Raw genomic sequence first — 20,137 nt, 5'->3', positions numbered from 1 at the left:
AACAAGACCAAAAGACAACCCTCAGAATGGGAGAAAATATTTGCAAATGAAGCAACTGACAAAGGATTAATCTCCAAAATTTATAAGCAGCTCATGCAGCTCAAAAACAAAAAACAAACAACCCAATCCAAAAATGGGCAGAAGACCTAAATAGACATTTCTCCACAGAAGATATACAGACTGCCAACAAACACATGAAAGGATGCTCAACGTCTTTACTCATTAGAGAAATGTAAATCAAAACTACAATGAGATATCATCTCACACCAGTCAGAATGGCCATCATCAACAAATCTAGAAACAATAAATGCTGGAGAGGGTGTGGAAAAAAGGGAACACTCTTGCACTGCTGGTGGGAATGTGAATTGGTACAGCCACTATGGAGAACGGTATGGAGGTTCCTTAAAAAACTACAAATAGAACTACCATATGACCCAGCAATCCCACTACTGGGCATATACCCTGAGAAAACCATAATTCAAAAAGAGTCATGTACCAAAATGTTCATAGCAGCCCTATTTACAATAGCCCGGAGATGGAAACAACCTATGTGTCCATCATCGGATGAATGGATAAAGATGTGGCACATATATACAATGGAATATTACTCAGCGATAAAAAGAAACGAAATTGAGCTATTTGTAATGAGGTGGATGGACCTAGAGTCTGTCATACAGAGTGAAGTAAGTCAGAAAGAGAAAGACAAATACTGTATGCTGACACATATATATGGAATTTAAGAAAAAAAATGTCATGAAGAACATAGGGGTAAGACAGGAATAAAGACACAGATCTACTAGAGAATGGACTTGAGGATATGGGAAGGGGGAAGGGTAAGCTGTGACAAAGTGAAAGAGTGGCATGGACATATATACACTACCAAATGTAAGGTAGATAGCTAGTGGGAAGCAGCCGCATAGCACAGGGAGATCAGCTCGGTGCTTTGTGACCGCCTGGAGGGGTGGGATAGGGAGGGCGGGAGGGAGACGCAAAAGGGAGGGGATATGGGAACATATGTATATGTATAACTGATATCATCTCACACCAGTCAGAATGGCCATCATCAAAAAATCTAGAAACAATAAATGTTGGAGAGGGTGTGGAGAAAAGGGAACACTCTTGCACTGCTGGTGGGAATGTGAATTGGTACAGCCACTATGGAGAACAGTATGGAGGTTCCTTAAAAAACTACAAATAGAACTACCATGTGACCCAGCAATCCCACTACTGGGCATATATCCTGAGAAAAACATAATTTAAAAAGAGTCATGTACCAAAATGTTCATTGCAGCTCTATTTACAATAGCCCGGAGATGGAAACAACCTAAGTGTCCATCATTGGATGAATGGATAAAGAAGATGTGGCACATATATACAATGGAATATTACTCAGCCATAAAAAGAAACAATATTGAGCTATTTGTAATGATGTGGATGGACCTAGAGTCTGTCATACAGAGTGAAGTAAGTCAGAAAGAGAAAGACAAATACCGTATGCTAACTCATATATATGGAATTTAAGAAAAAAAATGTCATGAAGAACCTAGGGGTAAAACAGGAATAAAGACACAGACCTACTGAGAATGGACTTGAGGATATGGGGAGGGGGAAGGGTAAGCTGTGACAAAGAGAGAGAGAGGCATGGACATATATACACTACCAAACGTAAGGTAGATAGCTAGTGGGAAGCAGCCGCACAGGGAGATCAGCTAGGTGCTTTGTGACCGCCTGGAGGGGTGGGGTAGGGAGGGTGGGAGGGATGGAGACGCAAGAGGGAAGGGATATGGGAACAGGTGTATATGTATAACTGATTCACTTTGTTATAAAGCAGAAACTAACACACCATTGTGAAGCAATTATACTCCAATAAAGTTGTAAAAAAAAAAAAAGTGAAAAAAGAAGAGCTAAAGGAACTTACCCCAAACAACCTTATTTCCCCTCAGAATAAAGAACCTTAAAAATGCCCTCAGACTGACACTTCCCAGCAGCACCCACCCTCAAGTCCCGGTCTGGATTGGTCACAATATGCTATGCCCCCTGGTACTCACCCACACCCGTGGCACAGAGAATGCCTTGTTCTGCTGTCATCAGCTCTTCTCTTGGCCCCACCTGGGAGACCAGACAGGCTTTGCAGGGTGAAGTCCCTGCTGGTGGAGAAAAACACGTGCTGAGGGAAGGGAGGGTTTGCAGAGGAAAATAAATGCTTCCCCTGCCTGCCCGCCCTCCACCTGGACCTCAGCTCCTGACCCCGAGCAAGTACGCAGGGTACCTAAGTGATCACATCCAGTTTTTAATGAACTCAGTGAGGTTCTTTCGCAAGGGCCCAAACCACAAACGCTCCCTCTCTGCCCCATGGAACTGAGGTTCTCTAAGTCCCAAAGCCCAAGGTCAAGGTCAGTGAGACCCACACGAGTGACTGGAGAGAATTAAGTAAAAGCAATGCATGGAGCTGTTATCCTGTGGAAGCCCACGAACTGGAAACCCACACTACATCACTGTGGTCATGTGGCAGGCGCTTAAAAAGCATTTGCATACAGGAAGGACCGGAGTAGCACCAGCCTTACCCCGGGGGGCCAGGGTCCTGCAGTTGTCCAGCAGCACGTATCTGCACAGGTTCCTCCGAGCGTCATCCAGCAACGCCCACTCCTGGATGAGCCCCACTGCCACATCCTCCAAGGTGACTGATTCCTAAGACAGTACACATATTCCGGCTCAGCAAGGACCACCCTCACCATTCTGCAGGACGAGGGGTTATCCCTGGGGAAGGTAGACCCAGTGCAAGAACATTCAGACAGTGTTCTCTCCAAAGCAGGGCTTAGCAAACCCAGCCTGCCTCCTGTTTGTCTGAATAAAGTTTTACTGGCAAACAGCCACACCCGTTTGTTTATCTCTACGGCAGTTTTTGTGCTACAAGGGCAGAATTGAGGAGTTGCTGGGACAGAGCTCATATGGCACACCCAGCAGAAAATATTGACTTTCTTTTAACATTTGGACAGATCCAAAAGTATAAGCTTTGGCTGTCACTCCACTAACCAGTGATGGCAGAGCCTGTTCTTCTCACCTTCACAGAGCTTTTCCTAAACTCCTTATTTACGACATCAAAAGTTTGGGTTTGATCTTTTAATTTTCATGAAGTCCCTAGGACGCCGCCCAAGACACAGATAAGCATTTAGTCATTTTTTATGCTTGTTAAAATAGGACTTCCATTGCATCCGAGAAACTTGATGGCCTTTTAATCTCAGAATTCTCTACAACAGCACTGACTGGTAAAGCTCACTGTGATGATGGGAATGTTCTATGTCTGCACTTTCCAAAAAGAAAGCCACTGGCACGTGTGGCTACTGAGCACTTGAGAAATGTACTTTGGGTGACTGAGTAACTGAGGTTTTAATTTTGTTGGATTTTAATTAATTTTAATTTTACTGTATAGAGCCATGTGTTTTTGGTAGGTCTCACGAGCGATGGCAGGGATGGCCCTGGAGCTCTGCTGCTCCCGGCTCTAAATGAGACCCACACTGCAGTCAGACTCTGGAATTAGGCACAGAACCCCAGGGTCGCGTTGGGAACCCTCCACCCAAACCAGTTCCCTCCGGAGGTCATGTACTGAAAGAGGTTGCCAGGTCCTGGGGACGGGGCTAAAGATGTTCCACACTTCCCTCTTCTTTTTTCTTCAGTTAGGAGGCAGGCAGAGAGGAGACAGGGCTCAGAGTACATAACTATTCCCCCCACCAACCATCCTAACCACCCCCTTCCCCCTCACCATGACACCAGCGCCAGGGTTTAAAGTTTCAGTAGGTGTCCTTCCTGCAATAAGAGAGACAGAGGTAAAAGAAGAAATGAGAGTGGAAGCAGAACACCAAGCAGGGGTTTGGCCCAGGTAATTCCATTTCTGTGGACCACCAGCAGGGCGGCCAAGCGAAACATGCTTACCCGGAAATTATCTCAATAAGGAACATATGGGGCCCCGAGCCACCTTTCACACCACTGGCCCTGACCATTTCTACTGTCTCCAGTCACCTAATAAAAGCATCATTTCTCCTCTTATCCTCCCTCAAAACACCTCTAACATCCTCTACGTTTCCTCCACTGCCCTTATCAAGTTGCGATTTTTAAATATGTATCTGTATAGGTAAGTTTGCCTCTCTCTCTCCAACCACGATGTAAACTCTCGAAGCACAGACCTGTGTCCACTTTTTTCAGGACTGCAAATCCTGCCACCAGAACAGCACTTGATAAGTACTCAGTACTTTATGTACTAGGGGTTGGCAAACTTTCTGTAAAAGACCAGACAGTAAATATCTTAAAATTTGTGGGCCACATGTATGGCAACTATTTAACTGTGGTTATAGCATAGAAACAGCCACAGGGAACACATAAACACGTGTTCCAATAAAACCTTATTAATAGAAACCAGCACTGGGGCAGATTTGCCCACAGGCCACAGTTTGTCAAGCCCTACTCTATATCACGTGGTGGAGAGAATACATCGATCATCAAATTCTCTCAGTTCTACCTCTTATGCATCGCAAACATTCCAACTTTTTCAATTCCACGATCACCACCAAGCCCCAACTTTTCCAACTCCACAATCGTCTGAGTCCTGAACTAACCCAAGCTGCTATATGTGTGGACTTTGCATTCATTCTTGTCCATCCTAAACACCATGCTCAACCCAGGAGTTGGTGGCTTGTTTAAATCACAAACAAAATCATATTACTCCTTACTTAAAACTCTGATTCAGTGGCTTCCCATTGGCCTTAGAACAAGGTCCAGAGTTTACCATGGTCTTCAGGGCCCTGCCCTCCTCTCCTCCCGGCTCATCCATTCCGTACTTTGTCTTCTGTGTTTTAGCTTTCCCTATCTTTTCTCAGCTCCTGGAATACACCAGTCTTTGTACTGCCTGAGGGATTACGCATCCACCGTTCTTTCAAATCTCCTCCCCACTCCGACTCCACAGCCTGACCCCTGTCTAGCTACACAAAACTCATCTTTTAAGTTCAAACATTTGTCCCGTTTAAGATATTTTTGCTGATCTCCTCCTCAAGTTCCCCTGTCCTGTGTTTCTACATCACCCTTGTCATTATTAATTTAAAATCTGTCTTCCCAGCTAGAATAAAACCTCCACAGGGGCAAGCACTAAATCTATTTCAGTCACATTGTTTCCCCTGTACAGTGCCCGGTTCACTGAGGGCACCCCCAATGAAAATGTGCCAAACAATCAACACTCCTCAAGAATAATTCAATATAGTTAGGCTAAGAAGGCATGCGCCCGCATGCACACTCACACACACACACACACAAACACATAAGACAACACCACAAGTCAAAAATAAAAATGACTTAAAATGCCTGTTCATATAACAAAAATCACAACACTGGATTTCAGCTGTCTTTAAGAAACGTTAATTCTTTCTAAAAACACAAAGCGGGACATGAATCCTCTCTAAAAACAAAGACCACATTCATCAAATTGAAATCTGATGCTTAATTTTTCTCCAGAATTAATTTTTTCCCCATTTCTCATTAGAAGTGAGTCTTAACCCTATGATTTAAAAAAGACATCCCATTTACTGCCAACTCAATTTCAATTCCCGGTACTAACAAAGCTTATGTTCTTTTTCCTGGAGTCCCATCTTTTGAAGCCTTATGGCGATTTACAGGCTGGAGCCAACTTGAAAAGAACTGAATAGTCTTATTTTTCTTTGATGTCAATAAGACTTGTGACGTGAGAAATAGCTTTTATTAGGACATGCTCCCCTTACAGTTAAGAAAACTGATACAAAGTAAAAGTCAGAAGGGAGGGAGGGAGGGAGGGGAAAGGAAAGGGAAGGAAAAGGAAAAGAAAGCTAAGTTAACAGGTCCTAAGGTGAGCAAGTGCAAATTGTCAGTCACCAACTAATTCATCCCTTGATAGAGGGTACATTCCATTTTTTAAATTCACATGCCAAGTCACTCAAATCAGTTTGCACATGTAGACTCAGACCTAAATTTCCATTTGCAGAGCTAGATAACCTGAAACGTAATATGAAATAAAACGTTATTTATTAATAAACAGTTATCCTGCATATGGGAGATACGGTAGGCCTACAAATCGGGGAAGACGGGTGAGTGCTGGGGCCGGCTGGTGTCACCACTTCTTAGCTGCGGGACCTGGGCTGTACTTCGTGACCTCCCCTTCAATAGGCGGATGACAGTCCTGTTGGCCCGAACAAGGGGTACCTGAGAGCGACAGACCTAACAGGGGGAGCCCGGCTGCAGAGCCGAGCTGTGCGGGCCCCATCCCGGCCCCGGGGTTACCGCGGGGAGGAAGCACCTCGGCCCGGGCAGCCGTCCTAGGCCCTCCGGCCCCTCCCCGCGCCCGCCGAGCCTCCCCGCCCTCCCCAGGGGCCTGGCCGCACCTGCAGAACCGCCGGAGACACTCCCACCGCAGCGCGCCGCGCGGCCCCGTACAGCCGCCACCATCCGCCGCCGCTGCGCACTTCTGCTTCCGGTGTCAGGGCCGCCGGGAGCGGAAGTAGTCGGGGCACCGGCCCTCAGGGCCAGTGGCGGAAAGGTTGACTCCTTCACCCAACCTTGGAGGAAGAATTCTTGTTTCCTTCCCCAGGGCTGCGGGCGAGGTTAAGCTCTCGGGTGGGGCCTGACCGGACCTAAAGAGTGGGGTTGGAGCGGGGTGTATGCCGACTGGTCGGGGCTAAGGACAGAGCTGAAGCCCGATGGGCGGGGATTGGGGCAGGGCCTGGGCTTGGTGGGCGGGATAGAGGCGGGGCCTCGCTGGCTCTTTGGCATGCTCGATGTTCTACTTTCCTCTCCCCCTTCCTTCCCCCCAACCCTGCCCCGCCTTGCCTTTCTCCTATTCCTTAACCCAAGTCCCTGCAAAAACATACCCATAAGTAAGATTTTTTTGTTCAGAATTTCTGATTTCTTCTAAAAATAAGATTATATATTCTACTTCTACAATTTGCCTTTCTCACTAAAAATAAGATGTGAAAATCTATTCAAGACAATAGAGAGATCTGACTGTTCTTTTTAAAATTATGTATTTGTATGTCGTACAGATAATACATACATACAGGAAAAGTTCAAATGGGGGATCTCCCTCCATCCCTAAGTTTTCCTCCCCAGAAACAACCACTGTGACCAGTTCCCTGATATCGTTTATATTTCAAGCACTGCGTGTATTATTTCTCTCAATAAGTAACCTACAGAGCATCGGTTGATTGCTACATACTAAGGTTACAAAGCCTTTTCCTGCAAGGGTGCTACAAGTGGAGGATTGGAGGGAAGATGTGGAGAGAGAGATGAGGTTGATCCATTCCAATAAAACTAACTCAACACATTGTCATATGTGATGTATTAGCAGAATTTTTTTAACTGATAAGGAGATGTGGAAGAGAAATAAAGAAATTTGGCATAGTTGATTGAAAGCAGATCTTAAAGGATGAATATCAAGTCATGGAGAATGGTTAGTGCACTGGGTGAGAAATGTTGCAACTTGGGGGTATAGTGTGAGCAAAAACACAGAGGCAAGGGGGAAATACATGTTCTGGGAACACTGAGTAATGAGTTATGGCTAGAGATTAAAGCTCTTTGTGTGTGTTACTGTCACAGGAATACACAAATAGATCAAAGAAACAATAGCTCAGAAGCAGACTCAAGCATGTATGGACTTTTAGTATGGGTTAGGGGGTAGTATTTCAAATCAATGGGGAAAGGAGGCAATTGGGAAAATTGGCTAACGGATTAAGTTCTTAGATCCCCATTTCACATCATTCACAACAATAAATTCCAGGCGGACTGACTCAAACTTTAAAAAGAACTTTAAGATATTAGATGAAAGTGTAGGAATAGTATTCCTAACAGATTTTGCTTTATATTTTTCAAAGTTATGGTATCAGTTGTATAATCCAATGGTTAAGAGTACTGGTTTTTGATACTTACTAGCCAACCTGTGACCTACCTAATTTCTCTGTGCCTCAAGTTTCCTAAACTGTTGAGTGGGGGCAATAATGAGATTGCACTGAGGATTGGATGATATAATGCCTGTATGCAAAACACTTATCATAATGCCTGACATGTTATAAGTGCTCAATAAATATTGGCTACTATCATTATAGTTTTTCATGACATAACCTTATATCAGTATAAAATCTCCCCCTCTTCCCTTTTTAAAATTGGCCTTTAATTTTAGTCTAACATTGCCATAACATCTTCTTGCTCTTGCTGTTAGTATTTGTCTGATATGTCTCTTGTTTTCAACCTCTTTGTTATTTTCTCTTAATTGATGTTTTTTAATAAATAGTACATAGCTGAAGAAACAAAAGAAAAAGAAAAAAGAAATAGTACGTAGCTGGATTTTGTTTTTTAACAGTCTGAAAGTAACTCTCTTCTAACAGGGGAACTTAATCCACTTATATTTCATGTGATTATTCATATGTTTAATGTACTTTTGCCACCTTATTTTACATTTATCTTATGTTTTCTATTTATCATGTGTGTCTGTTGTATGTTGATTGAGCCAGTTCTCTTTTTTTCATAATTTTATTTATTTTTTTATACAGCAGGTCCTTATTAGTCATCAATTTTATACACATCAGGGTATACATGTCAATCCCAATCGCCCAATTCATCACACCACCACCCCCACCACCCCCGCCGCTTTCCCCACTTGGTGTCGATACGTTTCTTCTCTACATCTGTGTCTCAATTTCTGCCCTGCAAACCAGTTCATCTGTACCATTTTTCTAGGTTGCAAATATATGCGTTAATATACGATATTTGTTTTTCTCTTTCTGACTTACTTCACTCTGTGTGACACTCTCTAGATCCATCCACATCTCTACAAATGACCCAATTTCGTTCCTTTTTATGGCAGAGTGATATTCCATTGTATATATGTACCACATCTTCTTTATCCATTCGTCTGTCAATGGGCATTTAGGTTGCTTCCATGACCTGGCTATTGTAAATAGTGCTGCAATGAATATTGGGGTGCATGTGTCTTTTTGAATTATGGTTTTCTCTGGGTATATGCCCAGTAGTGGGATTGCTGGATCATATAGTAATTCTATTTTTAGTTTTTTAAGGAACATCCATACTGTTCTCCATAGTGGCTGTATCAATTTACATTCCCACCAACAGTGCAAGAGGGTTCCCTTTTCTCCACACCCTCTCCAGCATTTGTTGTTTCTAGATTTTCTGATGATCCCCATTCTAACTGGTGTGAGGTGATACCTCATTGTAGTTTTGATTTTCATTTCTCTAATAATTAGTGATGTTGTGCAGCTTTTCATGTGCTTCTTGACCATCTGTATGTCTTCTTTGGAGAAATGTCTATTTAGGTCTTCTGCCCAATTTTGGACTGGGTTGTTTGTTTTTTTAATATTGAGCTGCATAAACTGTTTATATATTTTGGAGATTAATCCTTTGTCCATTGATTCGTTTGCAAATATTTTCTCCCATTCTGGGGATTGTCTTTTCATCTTGTTTATGGTTTCCTTTGCTGTGCAAAAGCTTTGAAGTTTCATTAGGTCCCATTTGTTTATTTTTGTTTTTATTTCCATTATTCTAGGAGGTGGATCAAAAAAGATCTTGCTGTGATTTATGTCAAAGAGTGTTCTTCCTATGTTTCCCTCTAAGAGTTTTATAGTGTCCGGTCTTACATTTAGCTCTCGAATCCATTTTGAGTTTATTTTTCTGTATGGTGTTAGGGAGTGTTCTGATTTCATTCTTTTACATGTAGCTGTCCAGTTTTCCCAGCACCACTTACTGAAAAGACTGTCTTTTCTCCATTGTATATCCTTGCCTCCTTTGTCATAGATTAGTTGACCATAGGTTTGTGGGTTTATCTCTGGGCTTTCTATCTTTTTCCATTGATCTCTGTTTCTGTTTTTGTGCCAGTACCATATTGTCTTGATGACTGTAGCTTTGTAGTATAGTCTGAAGTCAGGGAGTCTGATTCCTCCAGCTCCGTTTTTTTCCCTCAAGACTGCTTTGGCTATTCGGGGTCTTTTTTGTCTCCATACAAATTTTAAGATCTTTTATTCTAGTTCCATAAAAAATACCATTGGTAATTTGATAGGGATTGCATTGAATCTGTAGATTGCTTTGGGTAGTATACTCATTTTCACAATATTGATTCTTCCATCCAAGAACACGGTATATCTCTCCATCTGTTGGTATCATCTTTAATTTCTTTCATCAGTGTCTTATAGTTTTCTACATACAGGTCTTTTGTCTCCCTAGGTAGGTTTATTCCCAGGTATTTTATTCTTTTTGTTGCAATGGTAAATGGGAGTGTTTCCTTAATTTCTCTTTCAGATTTTTCATCATTAGTGTATAGGAATGCAAGAGATTTCTGTGCATTAATTTTGTATCCTGCATCTTTACCAAATTCATTGATTAGCTCTAGTAGTTTTCTGGTGGCATCTTTAGGATTCTCTATGTATACTATCATGTCATCTGCAAACAGTGACAGTTTTACTTCTTCTTTTCCAATTTGTATTTCTTTTTCTTCTCTGATTGCCATGGCTAGGACCTCCAAAACTATGTTGAATAATAGTGGCGAGAATGGACATCCTTGTCTTGTTCCTGATCTTAGAGGAAATGCTTTCAGTTTTTCACCATTGAGAATGATGTTTCCTGTGGGTGTGTCGTGTATGGCCTTTGTTATGTTGAGGTTGGTTCCCTCTATGCCCACTTTCTGGAGAGTTTTTATCATAAATGGGTGTTGAATTTTGTTTAAAGCTGTTTCTGCATCTATTGAGATGATCATATGGTTTTTATTCTTCAATTTGTTAATATGGTGTATCACATTGATTGATTTGCGTATATTGAAGAATCCTTGCATCCCTGGGATAAATCCCACTTGATCATGATGTATGATCCTTTTAATGTGTTGTTGGATTCTGTTTGTGAGTATTTTGTTGAGGATTTTTGCATCTATATTCATTAGTGTTATTGGTCTGTAATTTTCTTTTTTTGTAGTATGTTTGTCTGGTTTTGGTATCAGGATGATGGTGGCCTCATGGAATGAGTTTGGGAATGTTCCTTCCTCCACAATTTTTTGGAATAATTTGAGAAGGATGGGTGTTAGCTCTTCTCTAAATGTTTGATAGAATTCACCTGTGAAGCCATCTGGTCCTGGACTTTTGTTTGCTGGAAGATTTTTAATCACAGTTTCAATTTCATTACTTGTGATTGGTCTGTTCATATTTTCTATTTCTTCCTGGTTCAGTCTTGGAAGGTTATACCTTTCTAAGAATTTGTCCATTTCTTCCAAGTTGTCCATTTTATTGGCATAAAGTTGCTTGTAGTAATCTCTTAGGATGCTTTGTATTTCTGCGGTGTCTCTTGTAACTTCTCCTGTTTCATTTCTAATTTTATTGATTTGAGTCCTCTCCCTCTTTTTCTTGATGAGTCTGGCTAATGGTTTATCAATTTTGTTTATCTTCTCAAAGAACCAACTTTTAGTTTTATTGATTTTTGCTATCGTTTCCTTCATTTCTTTTTCATTTATTTCTGATCTGATATTTATGATTTCTTTCCTTCTGCTAACTTTGGGTTTTGTTTGCTCTTCTTTCTCTAGTTCCTTTAGGTGTAAGGTTAGATTGTTTATTTGAGATTTTTCTTGTTCCTTGAGGTAGGCTTGTATAGCTATAAACTTCCCTCTTAGAACTGCTTTTGCTGCATCCGATAGGTTTTGGGCCATCGTGTTTTCATTGTCATTTGTCTCTAGGTATTTTTTGATTTCCTCTTTGATTTCTTCAGTGGTCTCCTGGTTATTTAGTAACATATTGTTTAGCCTCCATGTGTTTGTGTTTTTTCATTTTTCCCCTGTTATTCATTTCTAATCTCATAGCATTGTGGTCAGAAAGATGCTTGATATGATTTCAATTTTCTTAAATTTACTGTGGCTTGATTTGTGATCCAAGTTGTGATCTATCTTGGAGAATGTTCCATGTGCACTTGAGAAGAAAGTGTAATGAGCTTATTTGGATGAAATGTCCTATAAACATCAATTAAATCTATCTGGTCTGTTGTGTCATTTAAAGCTTCTGTTTCCTTATTTATTTTCATTTTGGATGATCTGTCCATTGGTGTAAGTGAGGTGTTAAAATCCCCCACTATTATTGTGTTACTGTCGATTTCCTCTTTTATAGCTGTTAGCAGTTGCCTTATGTATTGAGGTGCTCCTATGTTGGGTGCATATATATTTATAATTGTTATATCTTCTTCTTGGATTGATGCCTTGATCATTATGTAGTGTCCTTCCTTGTCTCATGTAACATTCTTTATTTTAAAGTCTATTTTATCTGATATGAATATTGCTAGTCCAGCTTTCTTTTGATTTCCATTTGCATAGAATATGTTTTTCCATCCCCTCACTTTCAGTGTGTATGTGTCCCTAGGTCTGAAGTGGGTCTCTTGTAGACAGCATATAGGTGCGTCTTGGTTTTGTATCCATACAGCAAGCCTGTGTCTTTTTGTTGGAGCATTTAGTCCTTTCATGTTTAAGGTAATTACCAATATGTATGTTCCTATGACCATTTTCTTAATTGTTCTGGGTTTCTCTTTGTAGGTCCTTTTCTTCTCTTGTGTTTCCCTCTTAGAGAAGTTCCTTTAGCATTTGTTGTAGGGCTGGTTTGGTGGTGCTGAATTCTCTTAGCTTTTGCTTGTCTATAAAGATTTTGATTTCTCCATCAAATCTGAATGAGATCCTTGCCATGTAGAGTAATCTTCGTTGTAGGTTCTTCCCTTTCATCTCTTAAAATATTTTCTCGGGTCCTTTCTCTCTGTCTTCTCCTCTGGGACCCCTATAATGCGAATGCTGTTGTGTTCAATGTTGTCCCAGATGTCTCTTAGGCTATCTTCATTTCTTTTCATTCTTTTTTCTTTATTCTGTTCTGCAGCAGTGAATTCCACCATTCTGTCTTCCAGGTCACTTATCTGTTCTTCTGCCTCAGTTATTCTGCTATTGATTCCTTCTAGTGTAATTTTCATTTGAGTTATTGTATGTTCATCTCTGTTTGTTTGTTCTTTAATTCTTCTAGGTCTTTGTTAAACATTTCTTGCATTTTCTCGATCTTTGCCTCCATTCTTTTTCCGAGGCCCTGGATCATTTTCATTATCATTATTCTGAATTCTTTTTCTGGAAGGTTGCCTATCTCCATTTCACTTAGTTGTTTTTCCAGGGTTTTCCCTTGTTCCTTCCTCTGGTACATAGCCCTCTGCCTTTTCATCTTGTCTATCTTTCTGTGAGTGTGGGTTTTGTCCCACAGGCTGTAGGATTGTAGTTCATCTTGCTTCTGCTGTCTGCCCTGTGGTGGATGAGGCTATCTAAGAGGCTTGTGCAAGTTTCCTGATGGGAGGGACTGGTGGTGGGTGAGCCAGTTCTCTTCACTCTTCTCAATTTGCTCCAACTTTTCTTCAGTATGTTAATTTGTAAAAGTACAAGTTATGGTCAAAATTAAGAGTATTATTTGGTGTTGTTTCCTGATTATCAATTATTTTGTCCTTTTCTGCCTTGTTTTGTATTTATATTATTAAAATCATCCATGTTATTCAATACTTATTTTTTTAATATATCACAAAGAAAAACACTGATGGATTTAATAGACTTAAATTATAACATTCTCTATATTAAACAAGAGTAAAGAGTAAATGATAAGTGATAAACTTGGAGATATATTCCTAACATAAAGAGAAGATTATATCCTCAGTAGAGTTCTTGCCACACCAACAATACAATCACGAATAACACCCAACAGGAATTGACAAAAAAAAATGCCCCATAGAACAGAAACGGTTATGACAACTTAAAGTCATCCATGTTACTTATTTTAAAATGTTATATATTATGGGAAATATAAAGAAATAGAAAAAATAATTTCTTTATATACTACATGTTCCAAAATTTCACTGTTTACTCAGTAGGCTTCTTTGATCTGGAAATTCATGTCTTTCAGCTCTGGGAAAGTATTTTATATTATTTTCTTAGATAACATGTTCCTTTTGGATATTTTTTCCTTTTTGTTTCTTTCTTTCTAAAACTCCTCAGACTCTTTATCTTTTTGGTCTCCTTTCTTGCAGAGTGTCACCACTTTATATCTAATCCTTTTATTGAATTTTCTTGTTGGCTTCCATAATTTTAATTTCTTAAAGCTCTGTCTTATTCTTTTCTTACTTGCAAGTATTCTTGTTTTATCTTTTTGAAGATACAAATTAAAAGTGTTCTTAAGAGTTTACTTGTTCCCAGAGATGATTTTAGGACAGTATGGAGTCTCCTTAACACAAACACTATCACAATTGGGAATCCACTGAGGCTGTGAGTTTATCTGTAGCTGTAATTCTGCTACCTGCAAGATAAAACTTTAAGGTTAGCTTTAGACTATTTCAGCCTGAGGATGTAGGAAATAAGATATTCTTTTAGTAAAGTAAGATAAAGTCCCTGATTCCCTGACAAGTGACTTGAGCAAATATTTTAGGACTTTGAGCTTGTCATTCTTTTTTTTTAAACTCCCCATCACATATAGAAGCAACCAACTGGCCTTGCAGTCCTCGAATTCCTCACTTGCTCCTTGGACTTCAATGCCAGTGACCAAAAGCATATGTCATTGTCCAGGGCACCTTCTGGCTGGGGACCCCTTGCTCAAACCTCAGCTCTGTCCTCAACAGCAGCAGGGAAGCCTGACTGGGCAAAAGGAAGGAGACAAGACATACGAACATTGTGTACCCTAGAACTCAGCATGGTCTGTCCACTCACACACCTAAGTGTGTTACTCCATCTATCCTCTTGTTCCTCACTGTGTTTTAAGTTGATTTAGTAAACCATGTGATTTAAGTATTTCAGTTTGGCCTGTGAACTTTTCTATGCTGTGACCTCCAGCATGGCTTGCCTGGTGATATAGTTGGAGCCTGTCATTGCATTAAGGTAATTTCCCACGTGGCAGGCACAGACACCAAAACCCAGACACTGATGTGACCAACCCTGGGTGCTGGATGCTAACTCTTGATCCTCTGGCACTGGTAACCCCAGAAAACCTTGTATAGCTGCTGCTACTGTTACCAGAAGAGGAGGTCCAGCTGCTTGCTGTTCAAAAGCCAATAAAGAGGCAAGGTTGGTGGAAAGGAAACTTTGCTTTATCCTGGACAACAGCAACTAGTGGGAGGGCAGACTCCTGTCCAAAGGCTGACTCCCTCCCCCACTGACAATCAGTGGGCAAGAGCTTTTATAGATGGAGGGAGGGGGCTACATGCAGAAACAGCACAGTCAGCTCTGACAGTCATCTTGAAATTGGTCATCAGTGGTCTGAGCAGCATCATTTTGATTGTTTTAAGTACAGTTAATCTTCACTTCCAGGGTTGGTTTCTTCCCATTTCCTTGAGGCCAATTCTTGGAATTGTGCCTGAGAGGTGAGCTTTTACATTATTCATTGTTTTATTCCTTATACTTGACCTTATTGTTTGGGAGGTGTGGTGTAAGGCCTAAAATTAAGGTCCACTATTATGTGCTGCCTTGACATCTGGGGAAAACTGGGATGGTCTTGAATGGCCTACTGTAAGTTCACCTCCTCACTCTGCTCCCACAGAAATGATCCCCTAGCAAACAATCCTCCTTATCATGGGGACCAGGCGCAGTTCCTGCTGATCCCCGAATAGCGGGCTTCAGTGCCTTGCCAGCCTGCAGAATTATTCAAACAAGCCAGTCACATCTACCCATGGGAACGAGAGGGCACTTCATCCTCTTATCACTACACAGCCTGCCTCTGACAATGCCTGGTTATTCACTCTGTTGTGGAGTATAGCCCCCTGGAATCCTATGTGACACATGGCATCCTCCCACCCCCCAGGGCTATGAATATATGTGATATAAATAAATATAATAAAGTGCTGTCTATCCAGTATCAGATGTCATGTGTTCCACTATCCCCATAACAGTTGGGCAGGAATCCCTCCCTCATCCAAGAGGTGAAGAGGAGACAATCAAAGCAGGAGGGAATATAAATCATAAATCTTTTTAAAGCACCATTTAGAGAGAATAAGTCAGGATCTCAAATGTCTTTACCTTTTGACTCAGTTCCAACAAGTTACTCTGTAGAAATATTTGTGCAAGATCTCAGTGATAAAGCACATAAGGATGTTCATTGCAGTATTATTTGTTATAGGGTGAAAATGGAAGCAGCCTAAGTGTCTTGTCTATCAGTAGGGAATTGAATAAATAATTCCACACAATGCAATGTGGTGAAGTCATTAAAATTGAAGTGATATATAATTTACAATAGCTACACAAAATATGTCAGTGTTATGTGTTAACTACATAGCAACACCTTTATTTTAATCCCCTAGCATTTCTCTATTCCCAAACTCGCTCTGCACCAACTCTCTGATTTTATTACCTAGAACTATTTGCATGAAAATGCATTTTTTAACAAATAAAAGAAAGAAAATCAAATTTTGTTAGTGCCATGAATGTATTTCTTTCCCCTAAAGAGTAAATGGATTGGCATGATTAACCCCACTTGAAATATGAGAAAATTGAGATTGAGTAAAATTAATAACCCTGACATAAAATCACTGACCACAGAGAAGGTGTATCTTAAACATTTGTTGGATGAATGAGTAGATGATGGGTGAATGGATGGTGGATGATGAATGGATGAATGGGTGGGTGGATGGGTGGATGATGGGTGGGTAGGTGGAGGGATGAATAAAGTTCCTAACTCCTATTTTTATGCACTTGTTGCAAAATTTAGCTTATTAACTTAATGAGTATCTTTGAACCTGAATTTTCAAATGCAATAAGAACATATTAATAGATTTAAGGTGATATAAAAAGGCACTAGTTAATATTTCTGTAGGATTTGCTTCAGTTCCTCATATCCCAAAGATTTCGACCTGTTTCATAAACCCAGCACTTGAAGCTGCTTTGAATTTCTTATTCTGTAGGTTCCCCGGAAGGTGGCAGTATGGTGTAAGGACTAAGTACTCTAAGTTAAATAGGATTCAACCATCATCCTCATCATTATCAATAAAATAATATTAATAACAAGGGATCTTATTTGCACCCTGCCATGATCCAAGTACAGTGTTCATTGTTTTCCAAGCATAAATGTATATTTAAATGTTTACAGTAAATAAACATAAGAGAAGTTTTCCCCTATTTCCAAATAAGATAATGTTGAACTTACTTTATAATGAATTTTACACTTGACCTTATTTTTTTGGTAAATACTGTTGTGACAATTTAGTTACAGACTCTTTCTTTTAAAAAAATTCTCCCCTTGGGCTTCCCTGGTGGCGCAGTTGTTGAGAGTCCGCCTGCCGATGCGGGTTCGTGCCCCGGTCCGGGAAGATCCCACATGCCGTGGAGCGGCTGGGCCCGTGAGCCATGGCCGCTGAGCCTGCGTGTCCGGAGCCTGTGCTCCGCAACGGGAGAGGCCACAACAGTGAGAGGCCCACGTAACACAAAAAAAAAAAAAAAAAAAAAAAAAAAAATCTTGAAAAAGAAAAAAAGAAAAATCCCTTTGTTCTTGGGGGGGGGGGAATACACTCATGACATTAACAAAATTTTATTTTTTTCTTTTATTTTTTTTTTTAATATATTTTCATGGAACTAGTTCTAAGGAGTAGGCCAGGAAATGGGGCCAGGGGAGGTACTAACATCATCCTCTACACCAACACTTAACATGAATTAAGCCTGAGTGACATCATAATCCTTGAGACTGTAAAGAATTAAGAATTACGTGTAAGCTGCTCACCCCTGGCTTTATCATGTGATGATGCAACATGGTTTATGGGAAATCATTATTTTGAACACTTTAAAATGAAGAGGAAGTGACATTCATATTCTGTATAGCAACTTTTGAGGCAGTGGGTAAACATAACCAGACAAAGTTTTGAGCACTGTAGTGAACAGTCCTGGTGCTCTGTCCAGATCCCATTCATCACTTTGCCTGTCAAGTTATGTACACACCCCACCCCCAGAGGCAGCCCATAACCAATGACTGACTAAAACAGGGAGATGAAAGGCTTTGCCTCAAGGTGGATCATCTCCATGGTACCCACTCCAGAGCTCCCCCATGGAATTAGCTGGGACAACCCATATCCTCTCTAAAATAATCATGTGCATTCCAACCCCTTCTCCCCCTGCCCCCAATAAACCATGTACATCCCAACAATTACCCCCCAACAAATTATTTGCATGCTAACTGTTCCCCCAAATATATCACATGCAGTGTAACTGTTACCCTCCAAAAAAATCATTTGCACGCCAACACTTACTCCTCCAACAAATTATGTCATCCCAACCCTTACTAACCCAACAAATCATGTGATCACAACCCTGCCTCTCAGACACATCAAGTACATCCAAACCCTTACAAAAGCATGTGCATTCCCCAACAAAACATGTGCATCTTAATTCCTACCTCAAGATCTTCTAAAAGGAGACTGGCCTAAGATAACCACATCATAAAGGAAATTCTATCAATTAGTAGAAGTTACTTTTGGAGCTATTGTGAAGGTTTCCTGGGAGAAAATATCTCTTCTGGGTCTGGGAGTTGGAAGGGGAGCTAGAGTTAGAGAGAGAAAGGAAATTTCAGGTAGAGGGAACAGTGTGTGCAAAAACAAGACTCCATGAGAATGGGGATTTTTGTCTGTTCACTATTTTATCTCTTGGACCAAGAATGGAGCAGTGCCCTCTGGGGTGAGGCTGGAAATTGAGCCTGGACTCAGGTATGTAGATACCCAAAGATTCCCATTGCTGAGAGCTGCTGGCCCCCACCACTAGGAGATCTTTCAGGAGCTAGTCAGTGACTTGAAGCAGCTGATAACTACTCTAAGGTTTACAACAATGAATAAACAAAAATCATTGCCCTATGGACCTGGCATTCCAGTAGTGGAGAAAGGCAATAAACAAAATAAATAAGGTAAATAAGCAAACTGTTTTGTATATTAGAAGGTGGTGGGTACAATGAATAGAAATAATTGGGCAATGGGGATGGGGCATGTGTGTGTGTGTGTTTGATTTTAGACAGGGCAGTCAGGGAAGGCCTCACTGACAAGGAAACACTTAACCAGTAACTTGAAATGAGGAAGTGAGCCATATGACTACCTTAAGGTATCTGAGGAAAAGCATTTAGATACAGGGAACAGCAAAGGCAAAGGCCCAGAGGCAGGAGAGTGCCTGGCATCTTCAAGGAAAGACAAAGAGCCAGTGTGGTCAAAGCAGAAAAAGTGAGAGGGAGTCTGGGAGGAGATGAGGGCAAGGATGTCACAGGGGCAGATCATGCAGGGCCCTACAGGCCACAGTGAGGAATTTGGCTTTTACTCTGAGTGAGGTGGGAGTCACAAGGGTTCTCAGCAGAGGAGGATCAGGATCCGACATGGATTTAACAGGATGACATTACCTCTGACCTCAGTAAAGCCTTGTTAAACATCACAACCTGGCTGAGATGAGCCAGGAGGAAGCAGAAAGAGTTTCTGAGTCTAGGGCATGAATATCAGGGCTAGGAAGCAGCACAAGACAGTGACCTCATGGAGGTCAAAAGTAGCAAAGACAGCTACCTAGCAGTAAGGTGAAAGGTCTGGCATGTATGGATGGATGGATGGATTGGAGATGGACAGAAAGATAGGTGGGTGAGTGGATGGATGGAAAGGTAGGTGGGTAGGTGGGTGGGTGGATGGATGGATGGATGAATGGATGGATGGATGGATAGAAAGGGCATCTGTAAGGTGGACCTGCAGGAAACTCTGAAAAAAACACTGAGACACTTTTAGAGGGTCTGGTTTCCAGCAAGGAAGTCCCTGGAGTTTTATGCTGTAATAACTTGGTTATAAAAAGCTATTATAGGGGCTTCCCTGGTGGCGCAGTGGTTAAGAATCCGCCTTCCAATGCAGGGGACATGGGTTCGAGCCCTGGTCCAGGAAGATCCCACATGCCATGGAGCAACTAAGCCCGTGTGCCACAACTACTGAGCCTGCACTCTAGAGCCCGCGAGCCACAACTACTGAAGCCCATGCATCTAGAGCCCATGCTCCACAACAAGAGAAGCCACCACATTAGGAAGCCGGGCACCACAACGAAGAGTAGCCTCCGCTCATCTCAACTACAGAAAGCCCACGTGTGGCAACGAAGACC

General features: G+C 41.3%; 1 protein-coding gene across 1 annotated transcript in view; it reads right to left on the bottom strand.

Moving 5' to 3' along the window:
- ZNF333 (zinc finger protein 333) overlaps window positions 1-6,601 on the bottom strand; it is a 37,405-nt gene extending 30,804 nt beyond the window's left edge. Inside the window, exons 1-4 of the mRNA XM_060094061.1 lie at window positions 6,399-6,601; window positions 3,761-3,804; window positions 2,565-2,688; window positions 2,049-2,144 (exon numbers count right to left, since the gene is read on the bottom strand). Coding sequence (XP_059950044.1) covers window positions 2,049-2,144; window positions 2,565-2,688; window positions 3,761-3,804; window positions 6,399-6,462 — 328 coding nt within the window. The 5' untranslated portion in view covers window positions 6,463-6,601. The remainder of the gene's footprint in view (window positions 1-2,048; window positions 2,145-2,564; window positions 2,689-3,760; window positions 3,805-6,398) is intronic.
- Window positions 6,602-20,137: the final 13,536 nt, after the last annotated feature.

Source organism: Mesoplodon densirostris, chromosome 3 (genome assembly GCF_025265405.1).
Source record: "Mesoplodon densirostris isolate mMesDen1 chromosome 3, mMesDen1 primary haplotype, whole genome shotgun sequence".
NCBI classification, from domain to species: domain Eukaryota; kingdom Metazoa; phylum Chordata; class Mammalia; order Artiodactyla; family Ziphiidae; genus Mesoplodon; species Mesoplodon densirostris.
This window is presented reverse-complemented; position numbering and strand designations above follow the sequence as displayed.